The 23,592-nt window shown below is 45.2% G+C and overlaps 1 protein-coding gene across 1 annotated transcript in view; it reads left to right on the top strand.

Annotated features, from left to right (window-relative positions):
- The first annotated feature begins 17,696 nt into the window (after positions 1-17,696).
- Positions 17,697-23,592, top strand: part of OSTM1 (osteoclastogenesis associated transmembrane protein 1) — a 37,686-nt gene continuing 31,790 nt past the window's right edge. The window contains exon 1 of the mRNA XM_056125226.1: positions 17,697-18,150. Coding sequence (XP_055981201.1) covers positions 17,734-18,150 — 417 coding nt within the window. The 5' untranslated portion in view covers positions 17,697-17,733. The remainder of the gene's footprint in view (positions 18,151-23,592) is intronic.

Genomic DNA, 23,592 nt, shown 5'->3' with positions numbered 1-23,592 from the left:
CCACCACCACAGGTGACAAAGGGATTCTAATCAGGAGCCCCACCCTACCCTGCCCTGTCTGCTTCCATCAACCACCCAGGGATCGAATTGTGCACAGGAGACTCACCCTACCCAGATAAATACCCCACTGGCAGACTTCCACTCTCGACACTACTTCCACTACCCAGCCGTCGCCACACTCCAGGACGCTTTCCGGACCCGCGCGGCTGCAAAGCGGCCACGCGACACATCATAAGACACTAAATACCCATCTTCTGGAATTGTCGTACCATATTTGATAAGGTTCAAATATGGTAACACCTACAAGGGTGATTAGAGGTCGCCCCAAAAGCCTCTATCCCTCTCGGAAAGACTGGCAAGCTACCGAGAGTATTCTGCCCGCACGGAAGAGCCTGGCAAGCTATCCGCTGTGTATTCGATATGCCAAAACCAGTAATGACAACTGGTCTCATTCACCTGACCCTGAAGGCTTCACCGACATGGCAGCACTGAGAAGGAGGAGAAAGGAGAGGCCGACAAAATCTCAAGGCCGACGTAGGCTGCCACAACGAAGGAAGACAAAAATGATCGTCTGCACTTTCAATGCACGTACGCTAGCATCAGATGCATCCATCGAGGACCTGATGGTACAAGCGCGAATGATCAAGTACGACATCATTGGTCTGACCGAGACAAGAAGGCACGAATCTCACCATGCCGTTTTCGACACTGGAGAAGAATTGTTCCTTTGAACATGCGATAAAAGAGGTGTTAGAGGCGTCGGTATCCTTGTCAACACAAACTTGGCCAAGAGCATTGATTCATTCGAATGCCTAACAACCTGAATCGGACGTTTACATTTGAATAGATGTGGCTCACTGCCTGCAGTTTCTATCTTCGTTGTCTACGCACCAACATCTCATTATGATGAAAGAGAAACCGAGAAGTTCTACATGGAGCTAGAGAAGTTCTATAAAGAAGACCACACCTTCTACAAGATCATTGTGGGTGATTTTAATGCCAAGATAGGGCCGAGAAGATCAGCTGAAGAACTTCACATCGGGACCCATGGCCTAGAATGGAACGAACAGGGTGAGAGACTGTCTGAGTTCATCATGTCGACCAAGACCATTCATGGTAACTCACAGTTCCAGAAGGCAGAATCTAAACGATGGACATGGGAGTCTCCCGGTGGACGATTCCACAACGAAATAGACCACATCATATTCAATCGACAGTTTTGCCTGACTGATGTCGCTGTTGTCCCAAAATTTCGAACGGGATTGGACCACCGTCTTCTTCGTGCAAAATTCTACTTCAGAGAGTGGGGAGAAAGGGCTGCAAAGTTCAAAAAAAGAACTCCCAGAATGACCACCAACTGGGAACTCTTTGGTACTATTGCGGCAACATGGGAAGATGCCATTGTTGACAACATTGACGAGGAATACGATCAACTGGTTCAGCACCTCCATGAATGTGCGAGGAACGCCAAGAGAGAGATCACTTAATCACTTAATCACTTAATCCCCGTTATTCATCGATTTATTCGAGCGGGTGCCAGTAACGTCTCCATTCATCCCGGTTGCGTGCTAGCGTAGCCCAATGGTATCTGTTCGTTTTAGGAACATGTAGAGCCTCAAACCGATCATTTAGGGTCTTGACGAAGAAGTCTGACCATCTTATAGGTGGGCGTCCACGTGATCTTTTGATGTCTCGTGGAATCCAATCAGTAATGGCTCTAGTCCAGCGGTTGTCTGTAAACCTCATTACATGTCCAGCCCATCTGATTTTTGATGTCTTGGCAAATGAGACAGCATCTCTGATTCTTGAGCGTTGACGAAGATCAGAACTCCGGATTCTATCTCTCATTTGAGTGAATCGTGATATTCCAAGCATAGTTCTTTCGATTCCTCTTTGAGAGACCCGAATAGTGTTCTCATCCTGTTTTCGTAGGGTCCAGGTCTCTGAGGCATATGTTAATGCAGGAAGAATAGTGGAATCAAAGAGATGTGCTCGTAGTTGGAGGTTCTTTGTCCTTTTAGTTATTTCTTCAATGCTCTTGAAGGCATTCCAAGCCGCTCTCTTCCTCCTGCGTAACTCAGGTGCCAGGTCATTCATCATGTTGATTTCTCGACCTAAGTATATGTAACTGTTGCATTCGGAGATGGTGGTTCCGTTGAGAGCGAATGGAGCGTCAGGAACAAGGCTGTTTCTCATAAACATTGTCTTCGTAAGATTCAGCTGTAGTCCAACCTTTCCACACTCACGGTCAAAGTTCGCAAGCATTTGTGCCGCTTGGCTGATGTTTGGTGTTATTAGAACGATGTCATCAGCAAAGCGGAGGTGGTGTAGTTGCCGACCATCTATCTTCACTCCCATGTTTTCCCATTCTAGTCGTCGCATGATGTTCTCGAGGGTGGCACTGAAGAGTTTTGGTGAAATGGTATCACCCTGCCGAACCCCTCTCTTGATATGGATGATTACTTCTTTGTAGAATGGTGAGATTTTGGTACTGAATCCGCAATAGAGCTCACGAAGGATCCTGATGTATTGAGTTTGTACGCCCTGATTGGCTAGGGCTTCCATGACCGCTTCCGTCTCAACAGAATCAAAGGCCTTCTTTAAATCAATGAACGTTAGACAGAGCGGCATCTTGAACTCCCGAGATACCTCAATGAGCTTGGTTATTGTGTGGATATGGTCGATGGTACTGAATCCTTTTCGGAATCCAGCTTGTTCACATGGTTGTCCTTCATCTAGTGTTCTGCTAATCCTATTCAGGACGACTCGAGTGAATAGTTTGTAGATGACAGACAATAGGCAGATTGGGCGATAGTTGCCAATGTCGTGGATGTCTCCTTTCTTGTATAGTAGTACAGTCTTGCTGGTTTTCCATTGGGATGGAACCTTGCATTCAGACAGGTAGCGTGTGAAGAGTCGAGCTAATGTATTGATGAGTACTGATGGTAAGTTCTTCAGGTGTTCAGGTCTGATCTTGTCTGGGCCAGGTGCTTTTTGTTTCTTTACCGACGAGATGGCATGTTGGATTTCGGAAGGGAGAACATTGGGAACGACATATCCATCATGTGGTATGTGGTATGTGGGCAAGTGGATGTGGCTATTAAAGAGATCTGAGTAGAATTCATGAATAATCTTCTCCATTGCCCTTCTGGAAGATGTGATAGATCCATCATGATGTCGGAGGGCAGTCATCTTGGTTTTGTAGTTGGTGAAGGACAGGCGGGCATTACGAATGTTTTTCCCAGCTTCTGCTGCATCTACCAGTACTGCTGCTCTCCTGTTTTTGAGGTCATCCTTGATGGCTTTTCTGCACTGTTTTGCCAGTTCGGACGTTTGCTTGTGGTTGCCTGAGGCACGTGCCACGCCACGTTGGCGAATAAGTTCAAGAGTGTTCGAAGAAAGACAGTTTTTTGTGGTTATCTCTCTCTTGGCATTCCTTGCACAATCATGGAGGTGCTGAATCATTCGATCGTATTCCTCATCAATGTTGTCAATGACGGCATCTTCCCATGTTGCTGCAACAGAGCCAAAGAGTTCCCAGTTGGTGGTTGTTCTGGGAGTCTTCTTCTTAAACCTTGCATTCTTTTCTCCTCGTTCTGTGAGGTAGAATTTTGCACGAAGAAGACGGTGGTCTGATCCCGTTTGGAATTTTGGGACAACAGCAACATCGGTTAGGCAAAACCGCCGATTGAATATGATGTGGTCTATTTCATTGTGGAACCGTCCATCGGGAGACTCCCATGTCCAACGTTTAGATTCAGCCTTTTGGAATTGTGAGTTACCATGGAAGGTTTTGGTTGACATGATGAACTCAGACAGTCTGTCACCTTGTTCGTTCCATTCCAGGCCATGGGTTCCGATGTGGAGTTCATCGACTGATCTTCTTGGTCCTATCTTGGCATTAAAATCACCGACAATGATCTTGTAGAAGGTGTGATCTTCTTTATAGAATTTCTCCAGCTCCATGTAGAATTTCTCAGTTTCTTTTTCACCATAACTGGATGTTGGTGCGTAGACAACAAAGATAGAAACTGCCGGTAGTGAGCCACATTTATTCAAGTGTAATCGTCCGATTCGGGTTGTTAGGCATTCAAATGAATCAATGCTTGTGACTAAGTTTGTGTTGACAAGGATACCGACACCACCGACGCCTCTTTTATCACATGTTCCAAGGAACAGTTCTTCTCCAGTGTCGAAAACAGCATGATGGGATTGATGTCTTCTCGTTTCGGTCAGACCAATGATGTCGTACTTGATCTTTCGTGCTTGTACCATAAGGTCTTCAATGGATGCAGCAGATGCCAGCGTACGAGCATTAAAAGTACAGACAATCATTTTTGTTTTTCTGCGTTTTGGCAGCCCATGTCTGCCTTGGTGTTTTATCAGCTTCTTTTATCAAGAGAGAGATAGCCACAAAAAATCGCTTATCTTTGAAAACTCTTGAGCTAATTCGCCAGCGTGGTTTGGCGCATGCCTCAGGCAACTGCAAGCTAACATCCGAGCTCGCAAAGCAGTGCAGAGATGCGATCAAGGAAGACCTCAAAGAGAGAAGGGGATGCTGGGACCCGTGGGGATGGATGACGGGCACTGGTGGAGGGATGGGCACTTGATCATTGTATAACTGAAACCCAAGCACAAAATTTGTAAGCCTATAACTGTACCTCATGGTTTTTCACTAATAAAAAAAGAAAAAAAAAAAGAGAGAAGAGCAGAAGTGCTGGTAGATGCGGCATAAGCCGGGAAAAGTATTCATAACGCCCGCCTGTCCTTCGCCAACTATAAGAACAAGATGACTGCCCTCCGACGTCCTGATGGATCCATCACATCCTCCAGAATGGCAATGGAGAAGATTATCCATGACTTCTACTCAAATCTCTTCGATAGCCATGTCCACTTGCTGACATACCAAATTCCACAGGATGGATATGTCGTTCCCAACGTTCTCCCTTCCGAAATCCGACACGCCATTTCGTCGGTAAAGAAACAAATAGCACCCGGCCCAGACAAGGTCAGACCTGAACACCTGAAGAACCTGCCGTCAGTACTCATCAATACACTGGCTCGGCTCTTCACTCACTACCTGTCTGAATGCAAGGTTCCGTCCCAATGGAAAACCAGCAGGACCGTACTACTGTTCAAGAAGGGAGACATCCATGACATTGGCAACTATCGCCCGATCTGCCTATTGTCTGTCATCTACAAGTTGTTCACTCGAGTCATCCTAAATAGGATTGGCAGAACACTAGATGAAGTACAACCATGCGAGCAAGCAGGGTTCCGCAAAGGATTCAGCACCATCGACCATATCCACACGATAACCAAGCTCATTGAGGTTTCTCGGGAGTTCAAGAAGCCGCTCTGTTTAACGTTCATTGATTTAAAGAAGGCCTTTGATTCTGTTGAGACGGAAGCGGTCATTGAAGCCCCAGCCAATCAGGGCATTCAAGCCCAATACATCAGGATCCTCCGTGAGCTGTATTGCGGATTCACTACCAGGATCTCACCATTCTACAAAGAAGTGATCGTTGATGTCAAGAGAGGGGTGCGGCAGGGTGATACCATTTCACCGAAACTCTTCAGTGCCACCCTCGAGAACATCATGCGACGACTGGAATGGGAAGGAATGGGAGTAAAGACAGATGGTCGGCAACTCCACCACCTCCGCTTTGCTGATGATATTGTTTTAATAACACCAAACATCAGCCAAGCGGCACAAATGCTGGCCGACTTTGACCGTGAGTGTGGAAAGGTAGGACTACAGCTGAATCTTACGAAGACAATGTTTATGAGAAACAGCCTTGTTCCTGACGCCCCATTCGCTCTCAACGGAACGACCATCTCTGAATGCAACAGCTATGTGTACCTAGGTCGAGAGGTCAACATGACAAATGACCTGGCACCCGAGCTGCACAGGAGGAAGAGAGCGGCTTGGAACGCCTTCAAGAACGTCAAAGAAATAGCTAAGAGGATGAAGAACCTCCGGCTCCGGGCACATCTCTTTGATTCCACTGTTCTTCCTGCATTAACATATGCCTCAGAGACCTGGGCCCTACGCAAACAAGATGAGAACGCTATTCAGGTCTCCCAAAGAAGAATAGAAAGAGCTATGCTTGGAATATCACGTTTCACTCAAATGAGAGAAAGAATCCGGAGTTCTGACATCCGTCGACAATCAAGAATCAGGGACGCTGTCTCATTTGCCAAGGTGTCGAAAATCAGATGGGCTGGTCACGTAATGAGATTTAAAGACGACCACTGGACTAGAGCTGTTACTGACTGGATTCCACGGGATGTCAAAAGACCGCGTGGCCGCCCACCTTCCAGATGGTCAGACTTCTTCGTGAAGATCATGAACGATCGGTTTGAGGCCCTTCATGTTCCTGGAGCGAACAGATGCCATTGGGCTACACTAGCACGCGACAGGGACAAATGGAGACGTTACTGGCGCCCGCTCGAGCAAATCGCCGACTAACGGAAAATTAAGTGATTAAGTGATTAAGTGATCTTTCCCCGTATATTAATACATGTTATATATATGTAATATATATATTAATGATGGAACCAGAAGGAAATAATCTCAGGACTGGAAAAACTGAATGGCAGATGCTAGCACATAGCAAAGCAAGAAAACAAAACAGTGGTCTTAAAATTACTTTTTATGGGGCTGGAGAGATACAGTGTAGTGGGTAGGGCATTTGCCTTGCATGTAATAGAACCCTAGTTCAAACCCTGGCACCCCACATGGTCCCTTGAGCATTTCCAGTAATGATCCTGGAATGCAGAGGCAGGAATAAGCCCTGGGCACCATTGGATGTGGCCTCCAAATAAAAAAGAAACAAACATAACACTTTTTTTTAATTAGTGATGGACAGCAGGTAGGGCATTTGCCTTGCACGAGGCCAGGTCAGCTGACCCGAGTTTGATTCCTCCGCGAGTCCTCCGCCCCTCTCAGAGAGCCCAGCAAACTACAGAGAGTATCTCGCCCACATGCCAAAGCCTGGCTCACTACCTGTGGTGTATTTGATATGCCAAACACAGTAGCAAATCTCACAATGTTACTGGGCCCGCTTGAGCAAATCGATGGACAACAGGACAGTGACAGTGACATTTCTTGGAATCAGAAGAATTACTATGAACAATTGCGATATGTAAAGCAGATTGTGTTGTGCAAATTGTTACTTTGCCAACTCTCCTCTTGGTCTCATCCTGAGCTGTTATCGAGGAGGCTCGAGTTGGATCCTCGAGGTACAGCCAACTTTAGTTAGGGTGAAGGCACTGTGGAGTAGAGACACTGAGCAGGGGGAGAGTATGTGATGGACGGTGAGAGCACTCTGTGGGATTCCTGGGGAGGTGGAAGGGTGGAAGGATTCCTTGGAGACCAATAAGCTGTAGTGGTGCTTTCCTCTTTCCTCATCCTGTTTCAGCAACACCCCAATAATTGTAAACTCAACTTTTATGCTGCTCTCCATTTTCACCTAAGCAATTGATAACTGCTGATGCGAACACTTAATTAGGCCAACTGATCAACCCTTAAAATTGTGCTCACAAAACTGAACCAGGCTCTCGATAGTGTCTGTGCTCTCATTACCTAAGACTTGCCTGCTCACTATCCAAAACAATGATCTTATCCTTCTTTTCAAACCCCAAACTTTTTTTTTAAAGAATGCACATTTATTTATTTACTTTTTGGGTCACACCGGGCGATGCACAGGAGTTACTCCTGGTTCATGCACTCAGGAATTACTCCTGGCGGTGCTCGTGGGACCATATGGGATGCTGGAAATTGAATCTGGGTTGGTTGCGTGCAAGGCAAACGCCCTATCCGCTGTGCTATCACTCCAGCCCCTCAAACCCCAAACTTTTTCTTTTGTTTCTTTGTGGGTCATACCCATCTCAATGCTCAGGGGCCACTCCCAGCTTGGTGCTCCAGAGTCACTTCCACCAGTGGAAGGGAATTACGTGGTGCCAGGGATCACACCCAGTTTCTAACATATAAAGCACATGAATGATTTCTTTACTCTTGCAACATTTCATTTTTTCATTTCATCATCCTGTTATTTGTCGATTGCCTCGAGCAGGTCCCAGTAACGTCTCTTTCATCCTAGCCCTGAGATTATATTCAAGGCTATTTAGGAGAATGAGACCCATCATTGTTACTGGTATTTGGCATATTTGGTACGCCACGGGGAGTTTGCCAGACTCTGCCCTGTGGGCAGGCTACATTCGATAGCCTGCAAGTTTGTCCAAAGTAGGAATAAGACAATAGGATGTCATAAAAAAAAGTTCTGTTAAGATGTCGCGCGGCCCCAAATGCGGCCGCGCGGTTCCGGGATCTGAATTTTATAGTCTCTGAGTCTTGGCCGCTGATGGGATTACACGGCGCCAGGGGGCCAGGTGGTGGGTGTGACCCCCGCCTACTGGAATTTGGAGGATCTGGGTGGAAGATGCTCGACTCCAATTCGAGTAGGCTTGGAGGTCTCGGCCCCGGAACCCGCGTGGCTTTGTCCCTCTGCCAGTACCTTCAGGTGTGCGGAGAGTGGTCTCAGCATGGTGGTGGCTGGTCCTGGAGGTCTCCGGCTGCCGTAGCCCTGGCCGGGGCGGGGAGGAAAGCTCAACCCGCTCCCCTCCAAGGGACTCCGGGAAGGAACACCGAGGCGCGGGGGCAGAGACTGCACTGCTCTCGTCCGGGATCTGGATTTTATAGTCTCTGAGTCTTGGCCGCTGATGGGATTACACGGCGCCAGGGGGCCAGGTGGTGGGTGTGACCCCCGCCTACTGGAATTTGGAGGATCTGGGTGGAAGATGCTCGACTCCAATTCGAGTAGGCTTGGAGGTCTCGGCCCCGGAACCCGCATGGCTTTGTCCCTCTGCCAGTACCTTCAGGTGTGCGGAGAGTGGTCTCAGCATGGTGGTGGCTGGTCCTGGAGGTCTCCGGCTGCCATCTCCAGCCCCTCACATTTTTAAATTCCAGGGATTATCACAATGTTTATATTTCTACTTTTTTATTTTATTTTGGTTTTGGTGTCACACCTGGCAGTGCTCAGGTCTTTTTCCTGGCTCTCTGCTCAGGGATCACTCCTGGTAGGGCTTGAGGGACCATATGGGCTTCTGGGGATAGAACATGCAAAACAAATGCCCTGTTCCCATACTATTGCTCTGATGATAGATTTTTTTAATTAGTGAAACACCATGAGGTACAGTTGTAGACTTACAAACTTTTGTGCTTGGGTTTCAGTTATACAATGATCAAGTACCCATCCCTCCACCAGCGCCCATTCTCCACCATCAATGAACCCACTAGCCCTCCCACCACCATCCCCCCCCCCCCAGCCCCACCTCTGTGGCAGGGCATTACCTTTGATCTCTCTTTCCTTTAGGGTATTGTGGTTTGCAATAGAGGTATTGAGCGGCCATTGTGTTCAGTCTATAGTCTACTTTCAGCATGTGTCTCGCATCCCTAGAGAGTCCTCCAAACACCTTTACTTGGTGTTCCCTTCTCTATCTGAGCTGCCTTTCCCCCTAGCATGTGCTGCCGGCTTCTAAGCCATGGAGCAGACCTCCTGGTACTTATCTCAACTACTCTTGGGTGTTCGTCTCCCATTCTGTTACTTTATATTCCCCAGATGAGTCCAGTCTTTCTATGTCTGTCCCTCTCTGACTCATTTCACTTTGCATTATACTTTTCATGTAGAACCACTTGTTTGCAAATTTCATGACTTCATCATTTCTAACAGCTGCATAGTATTCTATTGTGTAGATGTACCAAAGTTTCTTTAACCAGTCATCTGTTCTCGGGCACTCGGGTTTTTTCCAGATTTTGGCTATTGTGAACAGTGTAGCAATGAATGTACAAGTGCAGATGTCATTTCGACTATACTTTTTTGCCGCTCTGGAATGTAGTCCCAGGAGTGGTATTGCTAGGTCAAATGAGAGCTCAATTTCTGATTTTTTGAGAATTGTCCATCCTGTTTTCCAAAAGGGCTGAACCAGTCGGCATTCCCACCAGCAGTGAAGGAGAGTCCTTTTCTCCCCACATTTGCGCCAACACCAATTGCTTTTGTTCTTTTGGATGTGGGCCAGTCTCTTTGGTGTGAGATGATATCTCATTGTTGTTTTTGGAGTAAGATCCTTTAAAGAGACTATGATGAAGATTTACTTTCTCCTTTGAAAAATATAAAGGTATACAAAAATTTATAAACAAATTCTGATGGATTGACAAAAGCCCTGGGACTAGAGGTACAATTCATCAGTACAGTCCTTACCTTGCATATGTAAAGCTCTGTATTCCATATCTGCTATGGAAAATAAAACAAACATGTTTCCACAAATGCCCTGAGTCCACTAATAGATGAGAAAAATGACCTTTTTCATTTGTATTATTATTATTTTTTTTACTAAGATGTATATCCAGGATAGAGCAATAGCATAGCAGGTAAGGTATTTGCCTTGCATGTGGCCAACCGGGTTTGATTCCTCCATCCCTCTCAGAGAGCCTGGCAAGCTACTGAAAGTATCCCACTCCCACAGCAGAGCCTGGCAAGCTCCCTGTGACATATTTGATATGTCAAAAACAGTAACAACAACAAGCACAACATCAAAAAAAACAGTAACAACAAGTCTCAAATGGAGACGTTACTGGTGCCTGCTCAAGCAAAATCGATGAACAACGGGAAGACAGTGCTACAGACAGTGCTAAGATGTATATTCTTGTGGAACAAAAACATTAAAGCACCAAAATTTGCAATCAATAGTCTCTCCCTTAGCTGTGTTCTACACTATTCTATTACCCAGGTGCACCCAATAATTGTCCATCTTTCTGGATACATGCATGAGAATTTAAAAACATTTTTTCTTACACTCTCCTCTCTACCTTTTTGTTTTGCTTGTTTGGAGTCCACAATCATTGATGCTCAGGGCTTACTTGGCTCTATGTTCAGGGATCACTCTTTTATTTTCTTTTTTTTGTTTTTGGTTCACACCCGGCAATGCTCAAGGGTTATTCCTGGCTCTGAACTCCTGGTGGTGCTCAGGGACCACATGGGATGCTGGGAACCAAACCCGGGTTGACCGTGTGCAAGGCAAATGTCCTACCCGCTATACTATCACTCCAGCCCCTCAGGGATCACTCTCGACAGTGCTTTGGAGACCAAATGTGATGCTGGGAATTGAACCAGAGTCAGCATCATGTAAGGCAATTGCCTTATCTCCTGTACTCTCTCCAGACCCATCCTTACACTTGCTTTTTCCATTTATCTTGGCAATTATTCTTTACAAGTATATAATATTTAAAATGAATAGAATTTTAATGTATTACTGTACCCTAATTTTCTTTTACAACACATATTTTTAGGTTTGGAACAGTTTTATAAAAATACAAGCACAGTACAAATTATTTTCCTCATAACCATCTGAAAGTATGTTGCAACCTGATGTTCCACCACCCCAAATACTTTCTTGTGTATTTTCTACAAACACATTCTCTCCTGTAATCAACATACAATGGTGAAAATTTTTTTTAAAATTATGTTTTGTATCTGTCATTTTGTTCTCAGATCCCATTTGAACTTTTCTCATTATCCCAGTGTAGTTCTTCACTTGGCCTTTGTCAAGTGCAGTTCTTTAATTTTTCCTGACTTTTATACTTGTTGGAAGGACTGCAGGTTAGATGCTTTATAGAATGATCCTTAACATGAGTTGTTTGATGTTTTCTCAGATTAGACTCAGGTTATGTCTTAGAATAGAATCATGTTACAGTCTTTGGTGGGACTATAGTAGAAGTGATGGTGTATTCTTCTAATTGAATTCTCTGAAGTGGCACACAATTTCTATTTGTTCTATTCTGATGATATTCATGTTGATCATTTGGGTAATATGGGGTCTGATGGACTTCTTTGCCAAAAGTCCATTCATACCCTCACTTATTTAATAACTAATTGGTATTTGAATGATTTTTAAACGATGAAAGTAATATTCCTTATGAAAATTCCATTAGTTCATTTATTTAAGTTAATGGGAAAACAGGTAAATTCTTTTTTTTTTTTTTTTTTTTTTTTTTTTTTTAATTAAATTTTGTTTATATTATAAGTTAGTTCACAATATTTGGTTACATTTAATATTCAAACACCAATCCCACTACCATTATACCATCCCACCACCAAATTCGGGATGTTTCTTTTTTTTTTTTTTTTTTTTTTTTTTTTTTAATTTTTTTTTCCCCTTTATTTTATTTTATTTTTTTTAAAGTTGTAGATTTACAATTTTTTGTGCTTTGGTTTCAATTATACAATGATCAGATACCCATCCCTCCACCAGTGCCCATTTTCCACCACCATGGATAATATCCCTCCCACCCCCATCCCCCCATCCCCCCGTCTCTGTGGCAGGGCAATCCCCTGTGTTCTCTCTCTCCTTTTGGGTGTTGTGGTCTGCAAAAGAGGCATTGAGTGGCAAACATGTTCAGTCCATAGTCTACTTTCGACATGCATCTCCCCTCCTGGGAGGATCCTCCAAACATCCTTTATTTGGTGCTCCCTTCTCTATCTGAATAGCCCTTTCCTCTAGGATACCCGGCTGGCCTCTAAGTTATGGAGTAATCCTCCTGGTGCTGATCTCAGCTATTCTTGGGTATTAATCTTATACTTTGTTACTTTATATCCCCCAGATGAATGCAATCTTTCTATGTCTATCCCTCTCTTTCTGACTCATTTCGCTTAGCATGATACTTTCCATATTGTACCACTTGTATGTAAATTTCATGACTTCATCTTTTCTAAGAGCTACATAGTACTCCATTGTGTAGATGTACCAAAGTTTCTTTAACCAGTCATCTGTTCTTGGGCATTCAGGTTTCTTCCAGTTTCTGGCTATTGTAAAGAGGGCTGCAATGAACAAACAAGTGCAGATGTCACTTCGACTATACATTTTTGCCTCTCTGGGATATATTCCCAGGAGTGGTATTGCTGGGTCAAATGGGAGCTCAATTTCTAATTTTTTGAGAATCGTCCATACTGTTTTCCAGAAGGGCTGAACCAGTGGACATTCCCACCAACAGTGAAGGAGTGTCCCTTTCTCGCCACATCCACGCCAGCATCGGTTGCTTTTGTTCTTTTTGATGTGGGCCAGTCTCTGAGGTGTGAGATGGTATCTCATTGTGGTTTTGATCTGCATCTCCCTGATGATTAATGATGTAGAGCATTTTCTCATGTGGAAAACAGGTAAATTCTTTATCTTGGTGGTTATTTGGCTGCATCTCAGCTTGATATGTGTACTCTCAGCTCTTTTACCTCTGGAGATGCCTGAATTGTCTCTTGAACAATCATCTCTCTCTCTCTTTCCCTGCCTCTCTCCCTCACTCCCTCCTCTCCCCGCCCCCCCGTGTGTGAACTCTCTCTCTCTCTCTCTCTCTCTCTCTCTCTCTCTCTCTCTCTCTTCTCACTCACTCACTCTCTCTCTCATAATAAAACTATTTTATTATTCTTTATGAGACTATTTTCTGTGATGGAAGCAAAAATCTAAGCAGTGGTCAGAACGAATTTTCCTTTTCCTACAAAAAGCAATTCCTCATTCTAGAGTCTATGATTCCCTGAGAACTCAGGTGGTGGGTACCAGTTCCCATACTGTGTAGATCTAGTGGACTCAGGCACAGTCTGACAGATGCCCAGTGGGGCCATCAGTGGTCACACTGTTGTGCCCAAGTTTCAGATCCTCAATTGTGGAGAGATCCATTCCACACATGATAATGCAAAAGCAAAGGACCTTTATTACTAGCCCAAGCCAGCGCTAGCCCAAGCTAGGGTCCAAGTCTCATCCAACACAGTGGAGTCCAAATCACAAGCAGTTTATATAGGGTTCAGAGTTAGGAAGCAATTTTTATACTGATCTATTTTTAGCATTGGCCCTATTACAATGTGGTCAGCAATTAGGCAATGGTTAGCAACATTTTCTAAGGAGGGTACGGTGACCCTCCATAACCAGCCAGACCCAACTGCCCAATTCCTTATCTAGACACATTACTCAACTGGTAGTCTACCAGAAACTGCAAGTCCTGCTCCGGGGAAACAGAAACTGAGGCCTAGTTGAGACTTAATATTAACTGCAGGTTTTTATGGCTCCTGAGGAACCTGCTCTTGGGCCTCACATTACCACACCGGTACTTTTAAGAGATAACTAGGCAAAATTTAAATTATAATTTTTCAATTTTATTTGAGTTATCACTTACTAGCCACCACTCTCATGATGCCCACATTGTTCCAGAGTTAGCCAATGGGAGTCTATTCAGACAGGATTTTACATGGTCCTATCATATCCCTATTATTCTTTGAGTGCTTCTTTACTTTCTAGCATAGTAAAATGATCGCAGGCTGAACATTTGCTTTTCTTGCCTTGTTGGTAGAACCAATTATTTTTCTCAAGGTTCCTGGGATTCTTTTTAATCAAAGAACAATATTTAGATGTCAAGGTCTGGGCACTGTGTGTACTCATTATTTGGTTGCCTCTGCTATTAGGTCTTCTCAGTGAACAAAACCAGGAAAAATACACACACAAATACAAGTGTACACAAGTGTACATTTATGTTTCTGTATGACTTTCAAGACAAATAAGTAGCACTAACACAAATTTAACACAAAACAGTTTGTTCTGCTTTTTCCATTTAATTTTTTTCCTTCTTTGGGTTTTGGGGCTACATCCAATCGTGCTCAATGCTTACTCCTGGATCTATATTCACAGGTCTCTTCTGGTGGTTCTCAGGGGATCATATCTGATGCCAGGGATTCAAACTAGGGTTGGCTGCATACAAGTACTCTCTCTTCAGTAAATCAAAATATAAATAATTTAACATTTGTAACTCCCTTTTCTCACCATAAAAACCTGACTCTTTTATCTTTAAGCTGTGATTCTCCCACAAAGCTAGTTGTAGTGCTCTCTGGGGTCACACATCCCAGATTGTAGAGCTTACCTATGCTCCTGTAGTTATGCTGCTTGCACATGTATTTGTCAGGGTCACACTTCCTGGTTTGTACACTCATGCATCTTTTTAAGCTGTGTTGTTTACTGGGGTTGCACATCTTTTTTGTTGGTGCCACCAAGAATGACAGAAAACAGAGTCACCAGGTAATTCTTTTACTATTAAAAGTATTATTATATTGGGTGACAGAGTGATAGTACAGTGAGAGGGCGCTTGCCTTACATATGATCAACCTGGATTCAATCTTAGCATCTCATATGGTCCTCCAAGCCTACCAGGAGTAATTCCTGAGCACAGAGCAAGGAGTAACTCCTGAGAATCACTGGGTGGGTGACCCAGGAAAACAAAACAAAATGAAAAACCAACAAAACACCGTTTATAGTTAAGAGTCTTGTCTACACAAGATTAGTCTATTTTTAAAGGTAAATTCCAGGAAGTGGACTTGCAGAAAGAGGGAGGTTGTGCATTAGTAATGTTTCTACCACCCTTAATTCCTTTAGAGGTTTAATAATACACACAACGGTGCCTTAAAAAAACCAACAACCTCTTAATGGGTGCTTGCCTTACATGAGGTTAGCCAGAGTTAGATCCTCAGGACCCCATATGTCCCCTGACCCCCATCAGGAATGATTCCTGAGTGAAGATCCAGGAGTAAGCCCTGAACACAGCTGATTTTGCCAAACCAAAATCAAAACAAAAGAAAAAACCCTCTTATGAATAGTAAGTCAAGGGTCAAGGAGATAGCTCAAGTGTACTTACCATTTGTGAGACCTTTGAATTTGGTCACATGTAACAAATGGTATCATTCAGCACAGTGGGTGTGACCTGGTGGCTCTCAGCAGTGCCCAAGTACCCAACTGTCCACAGATCATCAGTGGTCAGTCCTGGTGATCATCATGAGGAGTGGCTCTACATTTCCTCTCACAACTCTATTAAAAAAATTACAAGGGCTGGTGAGAGATAGTATAGGGTACAAAACACTTGCTTTGCTTTGGACCAATCCCTGTTTGAATCCCAGCATCACATATGATCCCCTAGCATTGCCAAAATAACCCCTGAGCATAAAGCCAGGAGTAAGCCCTGTGTATCCCTGGGGGCTCAAAACCTAAAAACAAAACTCCCCCGAACCAAAAGAAAAGTAATTTCCATACACAGAGAGATCTAAAATTAGGGGGCATTTCAGAAAAATAAGACGATTCATAGACACTTTTGGAAATACTTTTATTGTTATACAAATAAAATATCCTACCAATTTACTTTCTTGGAGGCAGGGGAAATGAAACAAAAGTAACCATTACTAACACAACTAGTAACAAAAGACAATGACCAGATTGAGTAAAAAGTAACTCCAAGAAACCTCAGAAAGGTAAATTCTGCCCTTATGCTGAAACAGTGTAAAGACTTTGTAATTTACAACCTGAAAAATGAAAGCAAGAGAAAATAAAGCAAAGCTGATGGGGAGAGGAAAGGAAACTTGAGTAGCTGGGCTAGTGATGCTGACACTGATGGTGGGTTTGGAGTGGGAATATTGAATGCTTGAAATTTTGTCATTAAAAGCTTTGTGTATATATGTATATTCTTTCCTGGTTGAATAAAATTTTTACAGCCAGGAAAGAAATTTTCTTGGTCAGATACTTATCAGCAACTTTCCCAGATCATGGTCGGAAGTTCTTTTTACGGTTCAGTGATGGAATGAGAACTCTTCCGTGATGGCCTTGGATAGGACAGAAATTGAATGGGAGTCTGGAATGGGGCAGTTTGCCCAGGCTTTTCCAGGATTTTGCACCAAACGTCCTGCATTCTGGAAACTTCGTCTATCACTAGCAAATAGACGACTATTCCTACCTTAGAACTAGGCTACAGAGAGGAAGAATTTAGATGCTCACTTTCCAACACAGCACCCCTAGTCTGTGGGGGCTATTATATGAAATAAAATCCAAGTCAGCTCTTGGGGCCAGGCAGACAATTCAGAGGACTGAATCACAGGCGAGACTAAGGTTCTATCCTTGGCACCGCAGAGGGTCCTGTGAGAAGAAAACCTTCAGTTCCTCGGTCTCACTAGACTAATATGAAATTTTCCTTCACCCTAAAGTGAAGGCGCTGATGTAGAGGGGTTCGAGGGGGATTTTAAGTTTGGAAGCCGCTGGCCACTAACAACTGCAGTGTTTCCAAACAGGACGAATAAAAATCAGTTTTGCACATACTAAATTAAGAAAACCTGCAAAAAAGGAGCCCAGCAAACAGACTCTCTGGGGGAACTCGCATATCCTTCCTTCTCACGCCAGCAGCCTTTTTCCTTTTTTTTTTTTTTAAGAGATGCTGAAAAGTCCAAAGACTTCTAGAACGCAGGAATTCACCCTGGCGATGGGTAATCAAGGGTCAGACGCAGTAAGATTTCACTGTTCAAAGTCGGGACATTTGCAGTTGCAGCACTGGGCTGGCCCCAGCTTGGTGGCCCACAGACCGGGGCCACCTCCGTTCTCGTGTGGCCCCGCACCAGCCCGCGGACTCCAAGCAGGAGCGCCTAGTCGCCGGCGCGTGCGCGTTCCCGCATGCGCGCGGGTAGGCGGGGTTGGGGGGGGGGTTAGAGAGAGAGGCGGGGGATTCCCGGCAGCCAATGGAGCGGGGTGCTGCGCGCAGGAGGCGGGGCCGTGACGCACGTCCCTCGTGACTCCGCTCCGGGCCTGCGCCCGCGGAAGCCGGAAGCCGCGGCCGTTGGCCGACGGGGAAGCGTTCTTGGCGGGTTGGGGCGGGGTGGGTGCCCCGCGATGGGTACGGACCTGACCGGCGCGCGGCGGAGGGGGTCACCGCTGCCGCCGCCGCCGCCCCTGCTGCTGCTGCTGCTGCCGCTGCTGTGGTCGGATCTGATCCCGAGCGCGCTTTCCTCGGGCAGCAGCCCCAGCTGGGTCCGCCACGACCTCCTGTCGGAGCAGCAGTTCCTGGAGGTGCAGGACTTGTCCCTCACCCTGTTGCAGGGTGGCAGGCCGGGGCCGCTGTCGCTGCCCACCGATCTGCCGGACCTGGACCCCGAGTGCCGGGAGCTGCTGCTGGACTTTGCCAACAGCAGCGCCGAGCTGACCGGGTGCCTGGTGCGCAGCGCCCGGCCGGTGCGCGTCTGTCAGACCTGCTATCCCCTCTTCCAACAGGTCACCAGCAAGATGGACAACATCAGCCGAACTGTGAGGGTGGGTAGAGATGTACAACACCTCCCCCCACCCTCCCCCTGACCTTACCTCAAGCGTGAGGGTCGGGTCGGAAAAGGAGGAGAAAGGAGAAGGCTTTCTAATGATGGCTATACTAGGGTGTGTGTGTGTGTGTGTGTGTGTGTGTGTGTGTGTGTGTCTGGAAAGGAGGAGGCTTGTAATGATGGCTATACTAGGGTGTGTGTGTGTGTGTGTGTGTGTGTGAGTGTGTGATGCCGTGTGATGGCGTGGGGGGTGAGGATGTCAGTTTCCCCTTTGTAAGGAAACTGGGTTAGAGTTTAGGCCACCAGGAAAGGAAGCGACTTTGTAGTTTCAGGGATTTGGGTACCTGCTGCCGTGAGTGCTGTTGAGCCGGCTCCCTCTTGGTGGCTCCCTCTTGGTACAGATTTGCAGCTAGGTATGACGAGTCAGTTTTCTTGGGGGCTCCTGAGACTCTTAATTTTTCCTTCATCTCCTTAAACAACCCCTTCCAGCCGGGCCCCACTGGTCTGCAGCAGCTTCTTCCAGGGTTCACTTGGAGGAGTTCGCTCCCAACCCGGAGCTCTTACATTGGTGTTTGGAAGAGAGCAAGAGAGCATCTCCGATTCACCCCTCTCTCGCAGTGTGACCTCGGGTTGATGATCTTTCTACTCTATAAAAGGGAGAAAGACCACTTCCTGAGGTGGCCTTATGTAAAGGGGTTAAAAGATACGGTGTGGCCAGTGCCTCTTCGTGAAGACCGTGTGGACATAGCCTGCCAGGAGTCTACATCTGCTCTGGGCAGGTTCCAGGTGCCAGTGGGTGCACCTGGCATATGAGCATAGAAGGCACTCTTAGGAAACTGGCACGTGGTAGAACTTTTCAGTGAATGAGAATTTGAAGACATGTCAATTTGCCCTTCTTTCTTCTTTCTTGGCTCCCTGAGAATTTCTTAGAATTCTTGGGCCACACTGGATGGTGCTCAGAAGGGGTATATGCAGGGCCAGGATTTGAACTGGGGTTGACTGCATGCATGGGAAGGGCTTTACCCAGAGCTTTTTTGGGTCTTCTGCCTGAGGGCTTTAGCATAGAATAAAGAAAAGGACACATAGGAGCCTCAGGGGGGCTGAGAACAGGAAAGAATTAGTGTCATGGTTGGGGAGTCACAAGGGTTAGGCTTTGTGTGCCTGAGAGAGGAAGCAGGAGGTATGCATTGTGTGGGGGAACAGTGAAGTTCCGCTTGTATGGAGGGGACAAGTAGTCTCATGAAGATGTGACAAATCATAGATGATTTCACAAAATAGAAACTTGTAAATGATTGAGTCTTGGCTGGAGCGATAGCACAGCGTGTAGGGCGCTTGCTTTGCACGCGGCCAACTGGGTTCAATTCCCAGCATCCCATATGGTGCCCCAGCACTGCCAGGAGTAATTCCTGAGTGCAGAGCCAAGAATAACCCCTGAGCATCGCTGGGTGTCACCCAAAAAGCAAAAAAAAAAAAAAAAAAAAAAATTGAGTCTTGCTTTAAGACAGCCTAATACTATCACTCCTGGTGGTTCAGGGAGACCATATATGATGCTGAGATTGAACCTGGTTGGCCATATGCAAGGCAAATGTATTACCTGCTATACTATCTCTCCGGCCCAATTCCTAAACAGATTTAAAAGTTATTTTATTATTTAATTATTTTTAAAAATTGGGTCACACCCCATGGTACTCAGAGACTTCTCAGTTCTGTGCTTGGGCAGGGGAAATCATGGTGTGCCTGGGATTGAACCTGGGGCTGAGTGCATGATCAGCCCATTGAGCTTTATCTCTGCTCCTGAAAGCTACTTAAAAATATTTTTGGAATTTTTGGAGCTGGAAGGTTAGTTCCAGGGGTAAGGTACATTCTAATCTTTCTTGTGACTGGCTCTGCTTGGCTCCCCAGCACAGCACTTGGCCTTCAAGTACTGCTACAGGTAACACCTGAGTACCTTAGACTGTGGCTCCCTACCATCCCAACATTTATTTTCTTTGGAGATCCAGAAGTTAAATTGTTGCATATGTAGTTCTTTTAAAAAAATATTGAAGACATTTTATGTTGTTCTTCATAGTTTTTTCCAATTTATACTTTCACTAACAGTGCACAAATGTTCCCTTTCTTCACATCCACATTAACCTTTGTTTTTTTTGCCTTGGATATTAATTATTCTTTTTTTTTTTTTTTTTTGCTTTTTGGGTTATACATGATGGTGCTTAGGGGCCATTCCTGGCTCTACTTAGGAATTACTTCTGGCAGTCCTCGGGAGATCTTATGGGATGCCAAGGATCAAACCCGGGTTGGTTACATGCAAGGCAAACACCCTACATGCTGTACTATCACTCTGGTCCCCAGGATATCAATTATTCTGATAGGTGTGAAGTGATAGCTCATCATGGTTTTTATATATATCTTCCTGATGATTAGGAATTATCTTTTTACATAGACTTATTTATCTATATATTTCATTTAGGGGGGCTCCTAAGCAGTGCTCAAGAGTTCTGGGTGCCTTACTGAGTGAGTTTGCAGCTAACTGAGCCTTTGGTTCAGTACAAGGGCCTGAGGATTGTGTGCTGCTCCGGCCTTGCAGTATCAGGGGGGTACTGGGACCACCTCAGTAGGGCTTGGGGGCCTCCAGGACTGCACCCTTAATGGTTGGGGACTGTGTGGTGCCAAGAATCGAACCCAGGCTGGGCACATTCCAGGCAAGCTAGATGTACTATACTAGTATGTGCTAGTTTATACTGTCTGTATATTCTCTATACTATCTCCAGTCCCATAAGATTTATTTTAAAGCTTTGGTCTGGTAGATAAGTCTACAGAATCACATATCATTTGTGCCTTTTAATGCCATCTGTGCCAGTGAGGGGCATAGGGACATGGGAGGGGAAGAGCAGGTGTGGGGAGATGAATTAAGGGGTCTCTTGGAGTGGTAAGGGAGATAGTGGTGACTTAGCTACTTGGACCCTGTGTGAGGAGAAATGGATTGAGTTCAGAGGCATCTAGGAAGCACCCTTAGTAGCTTGTTGAATGTGGGGAGTGGGAATGGAAAGAAAAAGATTTTTAGGATTTTAATGAAGAGCAGCTTAGGGAGTAAAGTTCTTATTATTCAAATGGGAGTAGGAAGGAGCCTCTCTGGCAGAAATGGTAAGTTCGTTTTGAACTTGTTGATTTTGAAGTGTTTATGAAACATCTCAGTGGAGATATAGCATGTATGGTTGGAAGTACATGTCTAGAGATCGGAATTGTACGTCATACATTTGGGAGTAGTCAGATGAAAAATAACATTGGCACTTGTGGCATGGATGAGTTTTACCTGTACTTAGTGAGTGAGGAATGATAAGAGTTGAAGTTTGGGTTAAAGCAGAGCTTCCCAGATTTATGAGGCCTATTGCCCACTTTTCAAAGGGAAATATAATCACTGTCTTCCCCATCCCCAATTAACTAATCAACTTCTTTCAGAAATTGACGACCCCCCCCCACTCCCCAATTTTACTTGTTGGTTATTGCCAGCTCCAAGATGATTCCAGTGTGCTCCCTCTCAACTGGGGCCCAGTGTCTCCCAGAGTTAGAGGGAATATCAAAACAGATTGAGAAGGAGTAGTCAGAGGAACAGAAATCAGGAGTGTTGCACCCTGCACATCAAGGAGAAGGGAAGGGGTGATGATCTGTGTTCAGTCCTGCTAAGTAGGCCAAAGAGACTTTCTGCAGGGATATTGTACGAGAGCAGTTCTTGTGGAGTTCTTGGGGAAGGAAGACTAAATAAAGTAGGTGCAGGATGAGTAAGTGGGAAGAATGAATTTAGCTGTTAATGAGCGCTTGGCCTGAAAGAAGAGAGAGAAAAAAGAGGTACATAAAGAGGAATGTGGGATTTCTTTTGTTCTTTCTCTGCCCCTTTGTTTTTCCCCCCTTCCTTTCCCAAGATGGAAGGAACTGATCAAATCAACACATGAGTAGAAATCAGCAAATCCATAGGAATATTCTTACAAAGTAAAGTAAAAGTAAAGGCCCTCCCGTTGATCATCGATTTGCTCGAGCGGGCCCAGTAACGTCTCCATTGGCGACTTTGTTGTTACTGTTTTTGGCATATCGAATACATCATGGGTAGCTTGCCAGGCTCTGCCGTGCGGGCGAGATACTCTCGGTAGCTTGCCGGGCTCTCCGAGAGGGGCGAGGAATCGAACTCGGGTCGGCCATGTTGGCTGCGTGCAAGGCAAATGCCCTACCGTTGTGCTATCGCTCCAGCCCTAACTCTTACAAAGGTGAAGATATATAAGAAAAGTGGAAATTTTAACAAGGTCAGTTTCCTGAGAAGGCAGATTAAATGGGCTCTGGTGTAGGCAGCGAGATGAGCAGATCCTGAAAACAAGTTCAGAGTGAGATTGAGGGAAGAGGAAGTTTAAGCTTGATGATCCCCATCTCTACAGTCAGTGAACAAGAGGATTGGATCGCCTCTTGAGAATGAAAGGTGCGAAGGATATCAGGGTTTCAGGGATAGTGGAAAAGATTGCAAATACTGGCTTTAAGTAGGGAGGGAAAACAGGTAGGAAAGTAAGGAGTGCACTTTGGAATTATGGATTAATTGTGGAAATAAAGGTTGCATGAATCCAGAAAGATAATTCTGCTTATTTTATCGAATTGTTTTGAGGATTAGAGTTAGGGTTTTTTTTTTTTTTGGCTTTTTGGGTCACACTTGGCGATGCACAGGGGTTACTCCTGGCTCATGAACTCAGGAATTACTCCTGGCTGTGCTTGGGGGACCATATGGGATGCTGGGAATTGAACCCAGGTCGACCGCATGCAAGGCAAATGCCCTATCCGCTGTTCTATCGCTCCAGCCCCTAGAGTTATGTTTTCAGAGCACTTGTTCCTTTTTTAAAAAAAAAAAAAATAATTAATTTAGGCTTTTTGGGTCACACCCGGTGATGCTCAGGGGTTAATTCTGGCTCTGCACTCAGGAATCACTCCTGATAGTGCTTGGGGGACCATATAGGATGCCAACGATTGAATATTGGGTCGGCCACATGCAAGGCAAATATCCTACCTGCTGTACTATCGCTCCAGGCCCCTGGAGCACTTGTTCTTTTCTTCTTCATCTTCTATGGTACCAGTGAACCAAGCCAGAACCTTGCAGAGGCAAGGCAGGTAGCCCTACCATTGAACTTCAACCCTGGCTCAAAAATTGATTGTTTGCCAAGTTTGAGGTTTTTAAAATTCATTTACTGTTTGGTGCAGTGCTTGAAATCAAAGTCAGGACCTCACATGCAAAGCAAATGCTTTCCTGCTAAGCCACTTCCCTGCCTCCAGTTGTGGGGCATTTAGAACAGTCCAGTGTTTAACATTTACCCCATCTATACTGACTGTATAGATGGGGATCATCAAGCTTAAACTTCATCTTCCCTCAATCTCACTCTGAACTTCTTTCCAGGCCCTGCTCATCTCGCTG

Source organism: Sorex fumeus, unplaced genomic scaffold, assembly GCF_029834395.1.
Source record: "Sorex fumeus unplaced genomic scaffold, SorFum_2.1 ptg000054l, whole genome shotgun sequence".
In the NCBI taxonomy this organism is placed as follows: domain Eukaryota; kingdom Metazoa; phylum Chordata; class Mammalia; order Eulipotyphla; family Soricidae; genus Sorex; species Sorex fumeus.
This window is presented reverse-complemented; position numbering and strand designations above follow the sequence as displayed.